The 18,872-nt window shown below is 38.7% G+C and overlaps 1 protein-coding gene across 5 annotated transcripts in view; it reads left to right on the top strand.

Moving 5' to 3' along the window:
* The window catches only part of PCCA (propionyl-CoA carboxylase subunit alpha), a 281,260-nt gene that overhangs the window by 201,203 nt on the left and 61,185 nt on the right, over positions 1 to 18,872 (top strand). For 3 of the 5 annotated variants that reach the window (XM_071742501.1, XM_071742507.1, XM_071742529.1), the window contains 2 exons: positions 3,132 to 3,230; positions 17,481 to 17,534. In XM_071742501.1, the coding sequence (XP_071598602.1) occupies positions 3,132 to 3,230; positions 17,481 to 17,534 (153 nt within the window). Of the gene's footprint in view, positions 1 to 3,131; positions 3,231 to 6,648; positions 6,716 to 17,480; positions 17,535 to 17,983; positions 18,100 to 18,872 lie in introns of those variants that run through there. The other 2 variants (XM_071742515.1, XM_071742523.1) reach the window with 2 other exon arrangements.

Below are 18,872 nucleotides of genomic sequence, written 5' to 3' on the forward strand. Positions count from 1 at the left end.
GAAGTAAAATAAAATAAGAAATAGTCAATGTAACTCTTCAGTAGTCATCCCCATGTTCCCCTTCATCCCTCTCAAGACGAGACCAAAAAGGCTCTGGTTTTATTGTTGTATTTTTAAGGTTCTATTATATCCATTGCTAAAGAAGGAATGAAGGCAAATGCAAACTTCTGAGAAGGTCTTTGAGCATCTTGTCTGTTTCCCTAATTCCACCAACTAACCTTGCTTGTCTGTTGGCTGCTGAGCTGCAGAAGGAAGATTTCTTCTGTTAGATGAAGCACTGGGTTGATTTCAACCTCTATTGGGTTTGTTCCTCTCTCCTCCGTTCCTGCTTTTTCCCTTGTTTGTAGTGAAAGTGATATGCTCACTACATAGTAAATCTCATTTAGGAAGAAATTCTTTACAGAGATGTAATCAGACATTGGAATGGGCTGCCCAGGGAGGTGGTGGATTCTCTGTCCCTGGAGGATTTTTTTTCCTTGGATGTGGCACTCAGTGCCATGGTCTGGTAACTGCAGTGGTAGTGGATCAAGGGTTGGATTTGATGATCTCAGAGGCCCTTTCCAACCCTGCTGATTCTGTGATTCATCCTCTCAGTCCTTGGTCATTTTGTCTGATGGCTTCACCTCCTGGCTTTGATATCCTTCAAGTTGAGGCAGAGGTGGCCTAGTTCCTTGGCATCCTCTTGGCTTCACATCATCTTCTCCAGTTGCATGTAGTGAGTCCCAGGTGAAAGCAGCCAAGAACCTGTAGCTCTGTTCTGTGTGAAGACTGCTGCAGTTTACTGGGGTGTGCATTAGTTCAAATGACACTGCCCCCTTGACCCTTGCACTATTCTTTCTTGCATGAGGAAAACATAGTGGAGGCAATATATTGTCTGCTGGTTTTTCTATTGCACAGAAGCAGTCATAGTGTTCCTAGAGTGCCATGGTTTGTTTAAACATACCATCTGACTGCTTGCTCCTTTTGCTTTCAGGGTGTTTTTCATCAGAAATTTCGTTACAATACTGTAATCTGGAGTCAGTGATGGGTAAACTTGTATAGACCCTTGTGAGGGATTTTAAACAGGTCATTTACAGCTGTGAGACACTTGGTTTATTTTTCTTTTGTTCATCTGTACAGTGATAAAAGAACTGATGATTAAATAGAGTTTGCTGTGGAGGTATCAATTTGCATCGTGCAACTGGAACACCTTTCACTAGGACTAGAGGTGCCAGCTATAGATTTTCTGTGGGGCTGTGTGTAAAGCCTGCAGTGCCACAAGCATAGTGTGCAGTTGAAATTTTTCTGGTGTCCAGTGGCCTGGTGTGTTTTCATGTCATCTCCCCTCCTTCCCTGGAGAAACATGATAAATGAGGTTTTCAGCCTCAGGCTGTCGTGCAGGAAGGCTTTCTTTGGTTATAGCAATGGTGACAGACAGATTTTTAAGTAACTGCCTTTCCAAAGTTCAATTGCTAATCAAAGAGAGATGAGACACAGCACTGGATTTACTTTTCTCCCTTCGGAAAGTCTTTTTCAAATGTTTTTTGCTGCTCTCAGTAAAGAGAGTATTTGCTGATTCAGGTTTGCTGAGAAGCAGGCTGGGTTCACAAACTTGTTCCAGCTGCTATGCAGTGCTCTGGCAATGCAAACCAGCTGCAGGTCTGGTTTAATTCAAGCCAGGTTTATGGCTGGTTTGCATCACTTGAGCAGTGTAAAATACCTGAAGCATGCCAGCTAATCTGGCCTATTGGTGAACCATTACAAATGACTTGTTTTTCTTCATGTTCTTTACATGTAACTTTATTTGTAGCTAAAGTCTGTAGGAACTGAGTAGATTGTATCAGTAAAAGACAGATTTTGTGTTCCAAAGTCTATAAAATTACAGGTTTTTTTAAGACAGAGCTTTTCCTTTGTAACTGAAATAAAACTGTGAAATTACACATTGCTCCTCTGCACTTCTCTGTTATGGATTTCTTTTTAAGTTACACTAAGGTTACAGTTGCCTTTTCTTCCTATAAGATGAAATTATGATTAGTCTGAGATCTAAAAGACTAGGCTTTATAATTTTTATTTTGCAAAATGTGGGCTCAGCTTTTATTCCAAATGCAGTAATTTTCCTCTCGTTTTTTGCAAATGTATGCAGTATTAGTGTCATTAACAATATTGTCTGTAAATTACAGATCAAAAATATTTTGGAGTTTTTGAGAGAGGAAGGAAATTAGCCAAACAAGATTTTTGTTTTGTTTACGATTAAATATATAAATGAAATCATATTTACCTACCTTGGATAGCATGATGAGTGTTCAAAACATACCACAAATGTTAATAATTCATTATATTAGCCTATGTATAATAACTTTGTTTCAGAATCCATATCTTCCTCTGAAGCTTTTAATGTTGAATGTGTGATGTGTTTTTAAACAGTATTATCAAATAGAAGAATGACAGAAGTGTCATTACAGCTATTCTAATCTATGCTTTCTTCAGAACTCAGGATTTTTGCTTTTCAGTTAGAAGTATTTTTGTCAAGATTATGGGATGAATATTGTTGTTTTGTATTTTTTTAAATATCTTTCTGGATAAACTTATTGGCATTCAAGTCAGAAATTGTATTCCTCTGATCAGGTCTATATTGGAAGAAAACATGTCAGAATTCACAAAGTTTTACTAGACTTTGAGGCAAAACACTGAAGAATTAATTACTGCCTCATATTAATTAAGATAACAATGCAAAACCCTTCATTAGAAGCGTAGGAAAAGTTCTTCCTTGGTCCTTGGAGAGAATATTATATGCAAGCCCTGTTGTGTGGGTTGCAAGGTGTCACTGGAATTTATATGCATTACTTGTCTAATTGCAGTAAATGTAGCATGTCCAGATAGGTTTAAAAGTTGGATGGCTGTTTGTTACTTGCTGGAAATCACTTGAAACCTTGCTACTCAGAGGCAGCTGTTCACAGGTCCTTCACCTCTCCCCAGAGATATCTGGAAGACTCTGTTGTTGGACCCTGTCTTTTATGGCAGAAGCAGTAAACATGACAGGTTGTTTGGGAGCCATCTGTTTTAAAATGGTTGCTGCTTTGTATGCAGTAATGAACTTGGGATCAGTTTTCTGTCTGTCTTCATACTAACAGCCTTGTTTGGTGTCACAACAGGTGGAAGTTGATGGGATGAAACTAAACGTGACCAGCGAATGGAACCTGGCTTCACCCTTGCTGTCTGTCACCATTGATGGCACTCAGAGGACTATACAGGTAAACTCACAAGTGCTTCATTTGTAGAGCTAGCCAGAAGCCTCTGGGTATACATTTAATTCTGATATGAGGGCTATAAACTTGCTGCATTGTAAAAACTGTGTAAAAAATAACACAATCTTTCTGCCTTGACATCCAGAGCTTCAGTGGAGTGAACTTGTCTCAGTTACTTACCTAGAGTTTTGAATATCTTTCATTCAAGGAGAAATTGCTTATTTTAGCCATAAATTCACCCCAGATTTTAGGAGCTCTTTTACTTAATGGTTGTGAGGAGGAGATACAGTTTCTTAATCGCTTAAAAATAACAGATTACTCTTTACAAAAAGGTGGGGTCCTGCAATAAAACTGCTGTCTTCCTCATATTTGGATTGTGTTTTTTTCCCCACTTTTGGGCCAATGCAGGTTGAAAGTTACAGGACTGTGTATCTCCCATGTGGCATGTTTTTATGTCTACCTTTTTGAAATATATTAAGTTCCATGGCTTGAAAAGAAAAATGTAAAAAACATCCCAAACCTGTGTTCCGAAGAAAAGAGATCTAAAAAGATTAATATACATTGTTCCTTCTGACCACTAATGTGTTTGATAACAACTCCAAACAAAAGGCCTTTAACTGCCATGCAAATTTTCTGAAGGCAGTGCCAGTCAGGATTATGTATTTGTTGAGAAATCATTCATTCATAAATATCTATTGATCTGGAAAGTAGTTAAAGGAAACAAAGAAACTTTTCAGGTTTTGGAAGTGTTTTTCTATATGCAACATTATCTGTTTATTTTGTATGTTTGCCAATGGCAGTCAGACTTCTGAGAATTTATAGTGAAATATGTGAATTCATTTTTTTTATTTTCACCCATTTACCCAAGTGGACAGTGACTGAACTTAAAAGCCTGCAACTTGAACGTAAAAATATTTGTTTCAAGGCTAGATAGAATAAGAATGAAATTTTAATAACATCACTAAGTAAATTCTGGGCTTAAGTTTTGTAGATTTCTCAGAAGGTTAATGCAAGCTTCAGGCTTTGTTAATTTCTAAAATAATTTTGTATTCTAAAGTATATTTTTGTATCTTCATACCTTTTCATGCCACTGCTATTTTGTAAAGAAAATTCCTAATTTTGAGGAAACAGTGCCTCATAAATGAACATACAAAATCTGTCTGTAAGAAAAGCATTATATTTAGAACAGAACTGTACTCAAAGGGCCTGATTGCAAACTGTATAATAACTCTACAGCTGGATACAGGTTTCTGTATATTAATACTGATATGTTAAATACTAGTATATAAACTGGAATATAGAATTAGTTTCAAAAGTAATGGTCAGGAGATGGGAACATGCTTTCTCCTAGGAGGCAAGCCAGCAACAGTGATAGTTGCAGTCCCTGAATATGAGACAATTGTATGAAATACTGCAGGGCTTGCTACAGCAACAAGCAGTGAGCTGGCTGTGTCATATTTATCCAACAGAATGTGGAATAAGCACAAATGTTGATTCTTTTTCAGATGTTATCTGTAAGCCTTGGCTTTCAGTAAAGAAACCCAGTCGCTTGAAAAGTTATTAATCTTTTAGTGTGTGCATGTAAATTTATGGGAACCTCAAACTTGACCTCTGATATCCACTCACTGGAATCTAAATTGGTTTTTTGGTTATGTGTTTCTCTAGACTTGCCCCGCTGCAAGAACCAAGTGTATTCCTCTAGGTCAATTTGTCTCCAAAAGCAATTGACCCCGGAGTCTTGAAGTATCTTCTTTCAGCAAGACTTAGCCCTAGAGCCATTTAAGCAACAAATATGGATGAATCGAATAATTCCAGCTGTGCTTTATTAATTTTCAGCCAATCTAATTTCTTTTCATAGTTGTTTTCATTCTTCTAAATTTGCTCAACCAAATACAGTCTTTGTGAACATTATATTTCTTTGGTTTGATTTATGCACCTTCAGCCTGATCCTGCAGGCTGGCCCCAATCCAGCGAAGCATTTAAGCACAGGAGCAAGAAATAAATAATTTTGAGATGTTTGAGTTTAAAATGTATTTATGTAAATTACAGTCTAGACATTCAGATTGTTGTGTATCTGTCACACCTTTAAAAATAAGTAATTAAGTGTGCTCCTGTATTTCCTCTGCTGAAGGCTCTCAATGTATATTCTGAGCAAAGCAGAGCACCAGCTCTGCCACAGCATTAAGGAGGCCTACGAGTTTAAGAACCAGGATTTCTAAAACTGTTTCTGGAGTATGGGACCTGGGAATACATCTGAGTGCCAGAGAAAGAGGTGTATGCCCTGGTCACAGTCTGTGTAGGGCATATCAGGGCACAACTAGGATGTGTGGCAGCCCCCTCCCTCCTGCTTTTGTTTCCTTTGCGAGGAAGCCCATCTGTGAGCAGCAGATGGGCACTGCAGAGTGCCTGGCCAGGTCCCCAGATGATACAGGGAACAGAACCCTGGGATATACTGCAGGTCCCTTTGGCTGTAGCATAAGGGCTCTGAAATCTTTGTGCTGCTTTGGATCACTGTGAAATCCATGGGATAATGTAGAAGGTGATGAAAACTTGGGATCATTTGAGCAAAAGATGTCTCCGGGGATGAGGGTGTGGGCAGACCCCATAGCATTTCTTGAAGTACTTGTATACCATCATGGGGTTTTGTTATCAGTAATAATTCCTCAGATAATCCCAGTTTCTCAGTATTTTATCCACTAGACTCTACGTGTCATTTGGAGAGGCCGAATGTAATGTACCATGAAGTGTAGGATTTTGTTCACCAAGTGAGTCAAATTTTTTGTGTGCAGAAATAGTTCACAAGAATGGTTTTCCCTACATTCACCATTCTTATGGCTCAGAATCTGACTTACTCTTACCTACTGGGAATTTAGAATCTGCTTTTGCTTAAGATCAGAGAAATATCTACAGGCGTGTGGTTATTTCTTGAGGATTAAGATTTTATGGGATTGGCTGTTAAGTAACTGAAAATTAATATTTAAAGTTCATTTATATATAAAGCATAATTTGAATATGATATAGCCTTTTAGGCAATGCTTTGAATTTTAAAAAGAGGTGATTAATGATTCCACAGTGCAAGTGGAAAAGAGGGTGTTGTTTAAATTGTGGAAAAGAATTGCAAGAACTCCAGTGGAAACTGGAAGGGAGAACGGTGGGTCACAGTGGTATCCTGGAAAGTAACAACAGTTAGAAGAAAGATGGCAAGCATATTTTGGGGTGATAAGGGCATTTTTGTCTCTCTACCTCTGCTCCCATGGACAAGTAAGCTGCATTTCAGGAAGCCTTGTGTCTGCAGCAGTGATGGTCTATGACTTCTTACCTTTCCCCCTACATATGAACTGGGAAGTGGGTGGGAGAAGAGAAGGGAATACATTGCATTTTCCGTAGAGCTGGACATCTCTTTTTATTCTCTCATGTGAACCAGAATCCAAGGAGACCTGGAAGTAAACCAATGAATACATGAAGTCAAGCAGATGGACTTCAACCTAACTGTAAGTCTATCCTTATTACAGTCAGGTTGCAAGTAGGTGCTTTTCATTGAGACACTGCACAGAAAGAGTATCTGTGGAGCAGATTGCCCAAGAAAAAGAGGCATGTAGGAGAACTTCAGTCCCTCCTTGCTTTGGCACTACTTGTGTTTATGGCAATACCACACAGGCAAATTTTACAACTCCTTAGTGCTGTTACATGCTCTGCTTTCACTGATCTCATCATCAAGCACTTAACCCATCCTTATATACTGTTTACTTGCAGACAGTGCCCTATAGCAAAAGGATCCTGAGCCAGAATAAATTAGTTGTCACTATCTTTTGCCAGCACTTTTGTACCTCTTTGTCGTATCATGCACCCAGCCTTTCCACTGGCATATTGTCAGCCCACACTGGTTTCACAGCTTTGCTAACTTGCTGTAATGAAACCTCCCACCCACTAAAGGTAGCGCACGTGTTCTGCCTGAAAAACTCTTGATGGCTTTTGGCAGCTTCAGAAAAGAAATTTTACAAGGCACTGGTGGTGCCTTCTCTTTGTATTTCCTGGCTTACAGAGGATTTGTCTGTGCTGAGCTGAAACTCTGTAAGATGTAGACACAACTCAATTGGACAAGGCCCTGAGCAGCTCAATATTACTTTGACATTAGCCTTGCTTTCAACAGGGAACATGACTACCTGATTTCCAGAGGTCCCTTCCAGCCTAACTGTTCTGTGACTCTGTTGGGCACACCAAATTCTGTGGTAAAAAGGATTTTAGCAGTCACAGCAAGGTATTATTAAGGGACTAATGGAGTTAGTAAACAAGAACATGATCCTGTAAAGCTGAAATAATCAGTCTTGAGCTTCAGTTGTTCTTCTGAATGAAACAGATGAAGATTTATCAGTGGAGTTTTGTCTGCTTACAGAGGCAGGGGGAATTCAGTGATGGCATTGCTTATTATTTTTTTATTTAATGTATTGCATCAACAGTTGTAGCAGGAGGAGTTTGTCACATCCTAGTGTATGACAAACTTACACTGATGCTATGTTTCTTTTTATTATTATTTTGGTTTATAAGAACAGTAAAAACGAAAATGCTGTAGGTTATGAAGCCCTTTGTTCCTGGAAAATGTCTGACATTCTGGGAAATGTTTGACAGGGGAACAAAGCCTGTGCCCAAGTATTCATTTCCTTCAACCCTGTGGAGATTTTTTCCAAACATGTGTATAGTTTTTTTGGAAGGGTTACCTATATATATATATTTTTTTTTACTTTTTGAGATCGTGGATGTAATCTGTGATAACTTCAGCACACATTTTCTTAAACTCTGAAAATGGTTTTGGGAAGCTTTAGCAAGCAGTGTATGTGAAGACTGCTCAACGGTCCATGTTTTAGTGCTCTGCTATTACTGCAGACACACTGCTGTCATTTGCCCCTAATAGCAGAGTTATTTTTGCTAGGTTTTCTCTAGAAGAGAGGCACAATGATTTGTAAAGAGGGGCAGACATTTGGATATACTGTCTGCAAATTGTTAAACTGTTGGGTAAAAAAAAGCCAGAGTGTGAGCTCCAGCACCTAATTCCTCATGGCCCATTACTGGTTAAGTGGTAGCTTGCTTCCTGGCTTTGTTTCAGCCTGTTCCATTTATGGCTGCCCTAGACAAATCTGTATGACCAAGGTTTATCCCATGCTGTATAGATGCAAGCAGTGGGACTGAGATAATCATTGTTGTCTTGCTTTGGGATGAAGCATCACTCCATGGTCCTCCTTTGTTTAGTAGTATAGAAACACAGATTGCCATGTTTTCCTATTTGCTCATCCAGTCACGAACAAGTACTCAACTGTCATGGCTCCACAGAATCAAAGAGTAGTTTGTGTTGGAAGGGACCTTGAAGATCATCTAGTTCCAACCCACCTGCCATGAGCAGGGACACTTTCCACTAGACCAGGTTGTTCAAAGCCCTGTGCAACCTGGCCTCGAACATTTCCAGGGAGAGGGTATCTACAACTTCACTGGGGAACATGTTTCAGCATCTCACCACCCTCACACTAAAGAATTTCTTCCTTGTGTCTAATCTAAATCTGCTGTCTTCCAGTCTGAAACCACTGCCCCTCATCACTACGTGCTCTAGTCACAGAAGCCACAGAGTGTTAGGGGGTTGGAAGGGACCTCAAAAGAGCAGGGTCACCAAGTGCAGATCACACAGGAACCTGTCCAGGTGGGGTTTGAATGTCTTCAGTGAAGGAGACTCCACAACCTCACTGGGCAGCCTGTGCCAGTGCCCTGTCACCCTCACAGGGAAAAAGCTTTTCCTTATGTTTACACAGAACCTCTTGCATCCATTACCTCTTGTCCTATCAGTGGTCATCACTGAGAAGAGCCTGGCTTCATCCTCCTGACACTCACCCTTTACATATTTGTAAACATTGATGAGGTCACCCCTCAGTCTCCTCCAAGCTGAAGAGACCCAGCTCCCTCAGCCTTTCCTCCTAAGGGAGATGTTCCACTCCCTTCATCATCTTTGTGGCTCTGTGCTGTACTCTGTCAAGCAGTTCCCTGTCCTTCTGGAACTCAGGGGCCCAGGAGATGCAACGTCACTGGGGCAGAGTAGAGGAAGAGGAGAACCTCTCTGGACCTATTAACCACACCCCTTCTAATGCTCCCCGGAATGCCATTGCTCTTCTATTAAAAAGTTCCTCCCCAGCTTTCCTGTTAGGCTCCCTTCAGGTACTGGAAGGTTGTTCAGACTCTACAGTCTCTCTGGAGCTTTCTCTTTTCCCAGCTGAACACCCCTAGGTCTCTCAGCCTGTCTTCACAGGAGAGGCAGAAGATAAATACAAAAACCTATTGCATACTTGCAGTGTGTCACTTCTGGTTGATAATGTCTGGGGAGGGGAGGAAAACCATGTGAGCAAGGGAAAAAAAAAAGATAAACTCTTGGCATGGAAGCTTTACCAGGAGACTTTGAAGTGGTGCTGCATTTTGGAGGATAGATACTGAGGGCCTGGTGCCCTCTTTGGCAAACAGCATTGCTGCTCTTATGGGTGGAGGGGGATCCTTCCCTCAGGACCAGACACAGAAGCAGAGAAAAGTCATGTTAAAAGGAACTCTAGAACTCCACCAATATACATGATTAAATGCTCATCTCCTAGGTGTACTTGGAAAGACCTGTATGTTCTGCTTTAGATAATTATGAAATAGTTCAGGTTGCTGAATTCAGTTTGTGGAAGATGGTGTACAAGATTAGTAATTGTACCACTTAGGTTTCATTGTTTGATCATGGGTCATCTGGGGTAGGATTAAGACTTCCTTTTTTTTTCAAGGGCTGTAGGGAAAGGGAAGGTGTATAGCAGCTGGCCTTCTGGCTGCTTTGTGCTCTAATTGCTAGTAACATATATTAAAACAAATGTTACTATTATGTCTTAATTGACATGAGTATTCATTAAAAATTTTTAAAATTGCTGGTTTTTTAAATGAATTCAGTGCACATATACCTGTACAATAGCAGCATGACTAGCTTCTGGGTAATCAAACTTAAAAATATCAGATATCCTTTACTATTGTACCAGAGGATTTGTATTAGTGTCTGCTTTAAATAGCAAGTCTCCGAATTTCATGAGCAGTCTACAATTTGTGTGAAATCAGTTTAACTCAAGGCTGGCTCCACACTCTTGTCCATGATTTGAATGGAGAACGTGTTAAGGGAAGGGGGAAATTTAAGATACAAGGGCATGAAATTACAGATTATTGCAGCCTGTTTTTTTGTTGTTTTTTGTTTGTTTGTTTGTTTTGGTTTTTTTGTTTTTTGTTTGTTTTTTAATTGAGCAGCAGAAGCACATATTGCCACCTTTATTCATTCTTTCATGAAAATGATTTTTTTTTTTCCAGCCAGGAAATATCAGCTGCTGCTATTCCCAATCAGTCCCTTTTGAACTTGCTGTCCCCTTTTCAGAGAGAGGTCTCCCACAGTAATGCTATGTCTCTTTCTTTAACCTAATGGAGTTAGTATCCTATGCAACTGAAGTGGTTAATCAAATAATATTAGTTGTCACGGTATTTTATGCCATTTTTTTTACAAGGGAACTCTGAATTTTCGTGACAGGCAGTATTCAGAATGAATAACTATAATGATCAAAAATACCACTAAAGTCCAAAGCATTGTATTCAGTTGTTGACAGACCAAGCTTTATTATATCTAAGCCTTGAAAGACAAGAAATGTTTTTTTCTGAGTATGGTACCACATTCAGAGAGTAAAGGGGAAAGAAGAGGAGGATATCAAAGAGGGAGAAAGGATTGTGGATCCTGCAAAGAACCTGTCTCAGGGCAGTCATAAGCATTATCAGATCTAGAATTACATGGCAGTGTATTACATGCATCTTGTCCACCTACAAGAGCAAAGCATACTGTAGCATGGCAATACAAGAGTAAAGAATCTGAAAGTCTTAGTCTTTGTCTGTTCTAATGTAATAACAGCAAAAATTGACATGTTCACAGGGAGAACTAAACTCTTCATTATTGTAAATCATTGCAAATAGCTGGAAATGTTGAGTGAATGACTTAGATACATTATTTACCAACACCAAATAAACAGTCTTTCCTATGGATTTTTTGGGGGGTGGTTGGGGTTTTTTGTGTGTGTGGTTTTTTAGGAAGCACTTGGACACTTCTGGAAGGTTCCCTTTGTACATAAAATAGCAATACTGTAGTGGTATAATATTAAAATACGTGCATGTCTAAAGCTTGGCAAAAAAAAAGTAGAAAGAGTTATTGACATTGGATATCACCTAAGAAAATATTGGGAAGGATCTCTGTTTCTATTTTTCTGTTTATAGGAAGTCAGAAATTCCCAAGGCATCTACTCTAATTAAATCCCAGGCATTCAGAGAATGGTACTTCTTTTAAAAGTAATAACATGCTGCCTCAACCTCTTTTAAAGGTGCAGGTGCAGTTTCTCTATGTGGATTGATGACCTGTAACACATTCACACTTTGTTTAGCATCTGTATTTGTACTATTTAGGAACAGATTACATTTAGTCCCTAGAGAAGGTCTGATAGCTTGCAACAGGTGTTGGTGAGGCAAATATTTCATCATCCTGGCAGGATCCCTTTTAAAAGATAAAGACTGCCTTGGCACAGAACCATTTACACCAGTCCCAGATATCTTTCATGTGTCAAGACTTGCCAGGACTTGATCATCTCATTCACCACTTGGTGAATACTGCCCTTGTAAGAACCTGGGAAATGCAGATGTACTGAGGAAGAAGAGCTAACTGAGGATTAATTTTCTGTAAAATATGATCTAAAACTGGTCATGGCTAGGGTTAAAGTAGTGCACAAAATCAAACTAAGTTTCCATTTGTAGTTTAATGCACTTAGGAGTAGGAAAGCATGGTAACAAAAGTAGTGTTTGGATTAACAGGAAGCTGAACATGAGCCAGCAGTGTGCCCAGGTAGCCAAGAAGGCCAATGGCATCCTGGCCTGTATCAGGAACAGCGTGGCCAGCAGGTCCAGGGAAGGGATTCTGCCCCTGTACTCAGCACTGGTGAGGCCACAGCTTGAGTTCTGTGTCCAGTTCTGGGCCCCTCAGTTCAGGAAGGATATCAAGGTCCTGGAGCAGGTCCAAAGGAGGGGAACCAGGCTGGTGAAGGGACTCGAGCACAGATCCTATGAGGAGAGGCTGAGGGAGCTGGGGGTGTTCAGCCTGGAGAAGAGGAGGCTCAGGGGAGACCTCATCACTCTCTACAACTCCCTGAAAGGGGGGGTAGCCAGGGGGGGGGTTGGTCTCTTTTCCCAGGCAACTCTCAGCAAGACAAGAGGGCACGGTCTCAAGTTGTGCCGGGGGAGGTTTAGGTTGGACATTAGAAAGAATTTCTTTACGGAGAGGGTGATCAGACATTGGAATGGGCTTCCCCAGGAAGTAGTGGATTCTCTGTCCCTGGAGATATTGAAAAAGAGACTGGATGTGGCACTCAGTGCCATGGTCTGGTAACTGCAGCGGTAGTGGATCAAGGGTTGGACTTGATGATCTCTGAGGTCCCTTCCAACCCAGCCCATTCTATGATTCTATAAGTGGAAGGGCTTGTGAGGCTGCACACATCTGAATGTATAGTCCAATGTAGATAGTCTTCAACATACTAGAAGCTTGGTCACATTGCTAGTCTGGGATTGCATCCCTAAACTGGGATTTTGCACAGTGGAAACAGAATACTGAAAGTAAGTTCTGCTTCCTGCAAAGGTTCTAGGAGGAGAGGGAAAAGGAGATTATTAAAGTCAAACCAATATTCACGTGTTGACAAAAAGATGACTTCATGGTTTCACAGCTACTTCTGCAGCTTTCTCCAGCCAGCCATGGGACTCCAAAGATGGAAGTGGCATAGGTGGGTGGGCGAGCTTTCCAGACATCTAAGCATCCTCACACATACTGTATTTTTTCCCCTGGTTTCCCTATCATGGGTATAATTTGTTTTTTAGTTAAAGCTGTCTGAGGATTATTCTAGCCCATTGGTTGAATTTTCAAGAATTTCTAAATATTGCCCCAAAAGTAGATAGCATTCTTTATTTGAAATTCATTCCATACGATGTTCAGAATTTCTGGGAGTGAGCAGCTGAGGTGAAGCAACAGGGGTGGTGAGAACTACTGCATTATGAAAAACAGCACCATGCTGAAAAACTGCAGTGTTTCACTCAAAATTTTATGTATAATCTACAGGTTTTCTGGGCTTGTTATTTTGTTGTTGTTCTGTATAGTCCTACACATGTTGTTTGACTGTCTATGTAGTCATGCTATGGCTTGAAAAAGTTACAAAAAGGTTGGCTAAGTGACAATCTTCACATTTTCCATAACGAATGATCTCCAGCTTAACTTTCAAATAAATGCAGCATATGGTAATTTATATGGTAAATTTGCCAGTTCGTATTAATTTTGACTTGACACATTGCTTTTTCATTTGTTTGCAAAGCAAAAAAAGTGCTTTTGGTCTGTTGGAGTTTCTTTGTTTTGGTATCATTCCTTCCCTGAAGCTGCTCCGGTAGCTTGGAGAGCCTTAGATAACAGAAGATTTGTGGGAAATACTCTGAGATCTTGTTGTCTAGTAGTGTCTATGTTGATTTAGAATCTTTCAGTAATATATTTTTTATATTTGAGCTTCTTTACCCTTCTTCATGTGAAAGCTCTTACAATTTTTTATCTGCAGTGCTTGTCCACTGCAGGCTTTAATGTGCAAAGCTGATTGTAACCCTACAGCATCTTACCATGAATAGATCATTGATACCCAACTATGTGGAAATAATTTTCTATGGCAAAGCAGAAGAATTTAAAGTCATATCACACTAGCCTCTGGTAATTTACTGGGATTAACAGATTAAAATGGTTGTTTGTGGAATGACTGTGATGTAGCATACACAGGATAGAGGAGGAAAATTTTGAATTACTTTGTACACTTGTCTGTTTTTACATGAATGCATAAGAGTTTTGCTTATATATATATATGCATATAATATGTGGAATATTACATACTGTAACCTATTTGTGTAAAATACACCTAATATTTTTGTAACACACCCATTTTACGGCTTTCGGACTGCAGATGTATTTTTTGAGTTGGTTTTTTTCCAAATTTGATTTAACTTGTTACTTTCTCATAGGGCCAACCCCTTCCCCCCCAAAAAAAAAAACCTGCAAACAACTCTAAACTCATATTATGCTGACTAAATTAGTCTGAAACTGTCAGTTGAATCAACCAGAATAGCATTGGTTATATCTAAGTTCACACAATTGGTGTCAACAGTGTAATTTTGCTCTAATGGCAGTCAAACTTAGAGTGTTGCTTTATCACTCTTCAAACTGTACACTTCCCTTGCTTTAAGGTGTAAACCTCCTAGTAAATAATTTGCAATTTATTAGGACAACAGTGACAATGTGTATAATTAACTATTCTCTTTTGTTACCTCTATTTGATTACTTTCCTGCTATCACGTGCAACATGAAACCATCTATTATGAGGTATAGAATATGTAAATATCTAACTTTACAAGAGAAACTGGAGACTGGTCCTTTTTCTAAAGAGGTGGAAAATAAAAGAATAATTGTTAACCGTGTCCTTTCATTTTCTTGAAAACATCAATTACATTTACAAATCCCAGAAACACAAGCCCACCAGTGGAACAGAAATAACTCGTTTCAATATGCTTCAAAAAATCTAATCACATCTAACAGCTGAAATTTATTTACAACTGTAATTTGAAACATTAATTATGATAATGTGCTGACTTCTTTTGTAACATGGTTCTCAAAAGCCTGGCAGTTCGCTTTTGGTCTTGATGTAATGTATGTTTTCTGACTTTCAGAATTTCTCTACCTTTCTTGGTTTTGATGTTTTTTTTTAATATACCCAAAAGAGAAATTTCTTTTTTTTCCTCTGTTTGTTGACTATTTTCCTCACCTTCCCCATGGTTATTTTTTATTTCCTCATTGGCTGTTAATTCAAGAGATGAATTTTAGTGCTTATATTGACTCTTAATGCTATCAAAAAGTGAACGTAATGCTTTGTATTTTGGACGCAGCAAACAGTGGGGTTTTACTATACTGCACTTCAACAGCAGCAGAGCAAGAAAAAGACTGCTTGAATCTTTGTCTTGTTGTAAGACTGGCTTTAGAAGGTGCCTTCTTGATATATGTCTGTATTTGGCTTTATTAAATTGCTTATGAAATAGTTTTTGAAAGGGCTTGGTTATTGCTATGCTGTCTTATTTAGTTCTGAGTGAAAAAAAATCTATGTGAGGAAATACTTTAATGGTCTGGTTTTCAGTTGTGAAAAATAAGTCAAGTTGTCAAGATACCTGGCTTTACTCTGAAAGCCTTTAAAGCAAATTACAAAAGGGGTCTATTTTTCTTTGTTTTGTTTTGTTTTTTGAGTTGTGTTTTTCTGTGTGACAGGGAGATTAGCCAAAAAAATGGAATTTTTATTAGGACATGAAAAGGTCTCTAATGACCCTTGAAAGCGGACAAAAGGGTAGCACAATAAGTGACAGAACTCTAACGAGGGTGGAGGGCATTCCAGGAAAAAAAGAAATTAAATCCTTTAATTTTTTTCAGCTTGCCATTTTCTGACAGCTTATCAAGTGGTTGGGACTTGTTTGTTTTGGCATGCAGTTCATTCATTGTAGGCTGCCGGTACTTTGTTCTTCTTTGTGGTTTCCAAAACCTGATTGTGTTTATCCTAGACTGTGGGAAAAGTGTATATTCCTGTTTCCTTTATAAAAGTAAACGTCAGATTTTGTATGAAATTTTATTTCCCATATTTTCCATTCCATTAATCATTATTGTTGAAATATGTCAGGTTTTGGCACATCATCCTTTGTTTTCGTATGATTGTACAGATTGCAGTGTCAGTGTGTGACCTGTTAAGTCAGAAAATAAGCATGTTTGGGCTGTAGTAGTAATTATTACTTTATAAAGTGTAGCTGAGGAACATGCACCGTTACTGAAAAGGGATCAGGGTTTAATTTATTGCTATTGAAATTGGTTTGGGGGATATCTAACTGTTGTTGTATATAGCACTTTCTCACTTAGTCCAGAGAAGACAAGACTAAAGGCAACCATGATAATGGCCCTTCGTGTATGTATTAGCTGAAAAAGAAAGGAATAGTGTTTTTCCTGTCTGTGATGAAAAAGGAGCATTAACATGCTGCAGTTGCACTATGATTATTTTACTCAGTTGTTAGGAAAAAACTTCCTAATGATAAAGATGCTGAATACTGGGATAAATTGCTTACGGAGGCTGTGAAACCTCTGCAGTGGAAAGATTTAAAAAATGTATTAGACAAACTGTTTGGGATTGACACAGGTGTGTTTTGATTCTACCATGGGTACTACTAGACTAGTAGATCTCTAAAGATGATTTGTAGCCCTGTTCCTAGGATTTGTTCTCTTTAAAATTCTGAGGATCTTTGTGCAGCTTCTTGTTGGCAATTTGTATTCACCTTTTCCAGTCTGTGCTTCTGTACTTGCATGTACTCCTGGCATCCTGTAAATTTTAGAGCTGTGTTCCCTGACTGGGGCCCTGATTTTGGGTCTGTATGTGCTGTAACTTAACAGAAGGAAGAAAAAGGGAGAAAAACAATTTCGTGTTGAAGGAGGTGATGATTCTCAAGAAGAAAGGATTCTTTATGCGTTTTGCATATGTAGATTAGGGATAATACTGTGTTAAATCAGTAACATATTTTCTTTGGCTTTGTCTGGTGTCTTACTGACATTGTAATATTTGAAGACTGTTTAATAACTTCAATCAACTCCTGAACCACAGTAGGTGACCAGACATTTCATAAGGTCATTTTTTCCCCTGTTTTCAAAGTAGCATCATTGGAGGTTTGCATTTTAAAAAGAGATTAAAATGTCTCTCATTAGGAGAGAATGAAGATAATACTGAATGTGAGTAACAGGAATACAGAATCATTTAGAGGTGGCAGAAGCCTCATTATTCATCACAGTCATCTTTCTGCAAGCCCAAGGTTGTTCTGTATTGTACTTGGCCATATATGTTTTGATTATTCTTTAAAAATAAATTTTATTGAGTTGACTGGAGAAAAACCAAAATCTGAGCTGAAGAAGAGACAAGAGATCTAGTATTAAACCTGTTGAAGGAAATTATTTATTTTATCTGTTTGGTGTATAGATTTGTGTACTCAGTTGGTTTTGATTACTTCAGAGTGATGTGAAGCACAGAAAACAGAGCAGTTTCAAATTTTGTAGATGATTCTAATCAGTTTTTATATCTTTTTTTTCAGCGACTTTCTCGGACTGCCTCTGGAGATACAAGCATCCAGTTTCTAGGCACAGTGGTAAGTGTGTACAACTTACCTAGAGTTATGTTAATAGAAGAATAGAATGTAAACAGAAAAAAGGTAAATTACGGTGGCAGCATATTTACACTTGTATTTGTGAGGGTTGTGGAAATATTCTGAGTTTAACAGTGGAATTCAGGTAATTTTCTGAAGCTAACTTCCAAGGCAGTGTGCACATTATCTGCATTCCATATTTCAGTTGATTCAAGTCTGCCTCTGTTACCTTTTACAAGGGATTTAAGAGTAACTCGCTGTAGAATTGTATGCTCCTGGCAAAATAACAAACCCACTCTTCCCCATGACTTCTGATCCACTTTTTACCTCAACTTTCTGGTCTCTATTACTTCACCATACCCTGTACCCTCACATCCCAGAATTGGGTCAGTAACTATCTTACAAAAAGACTATTTAATAATGCAAAGTGTTCTTTTTCTCATTCTAACCAGATGCAGAAGTTCTGCAGTTCTCCCAGATCTTGTTTGCTGGAAAGACATATGCTTAAAATCCTACTTTGACTTTATATCATTAGGCACATAATAATAAAATAGATTATTTTTTTTCATCCGCTCTTATTTGGAGCAGTTATGTATAAAATACAATCTAAAGTTTTGTGTTAGGTGGTGGATGCTTATAAACATATGTGATTGAAGCAGCTTCCAGTTCCATGATTTGCATGGTTAAAATGCACTCATTGAGCTTTTCCGTGTTCCCTATACACATAAAAATAGCTCAGAAAATGAAATGGAATCGGAGTATCCTCTGAATTAATTAGTCCTGATTGCTGCCAACAGGTTTCCCTATAGTGACATTAACAGTGAAAAGCATAGGAATGGAATCTTCCCTTTAGGATTTAGTTCTGACATATGTGTGCACTATATGTACTGGACAAAAGTAGACTGATACTGTGTATGTTAATGGTTTTATTCTACTTACTTGTAATTCTTCTATGAGCCATTTTTCTGGGAGGTATAACACAGCATAAGCTTACCAAAAATGTCTGCAGACTTGTATATTGGCTTTTAGAGATAAAAAGTACCCCTGATTTTCTTTGCCACTATAAAAATATCTCTGTGTATGCATATACATTTATTTGTCTTATTCAATATCAAGCAGAGTAGCCTTTATGAACAGGACATAAAACATAAGTTTTGTTCTGCACTATTGTGTTTATAGTGATGCCTCAGCTCTGGAGTTGCATCCTGCATGTGTGAGATTGCTGCTGGATGACTGATCTGGTAATCTTTGTGTGAGAAGAAAATAATTCCTCCAAGTATATTAGATGTAAACACAAATGCAGCTTGATAGTACTGAAAAGATGTTAATTGATCCCTAGTA

The sequence above is a fragment of the Heliangelus exortis genome, chromosome 1 (genome assembly GCF_036169615.1).
Source record: "Heliangelus exortis chromosome 1, bHelExo1.hap1, whole genome shotgun sequence".
Lineage (NCBI taxonomy): Eukaryota > Metazoa > Chordata > Aves > Apodiformes > Trochilidae > Heliangelus > Heliangelus exortis.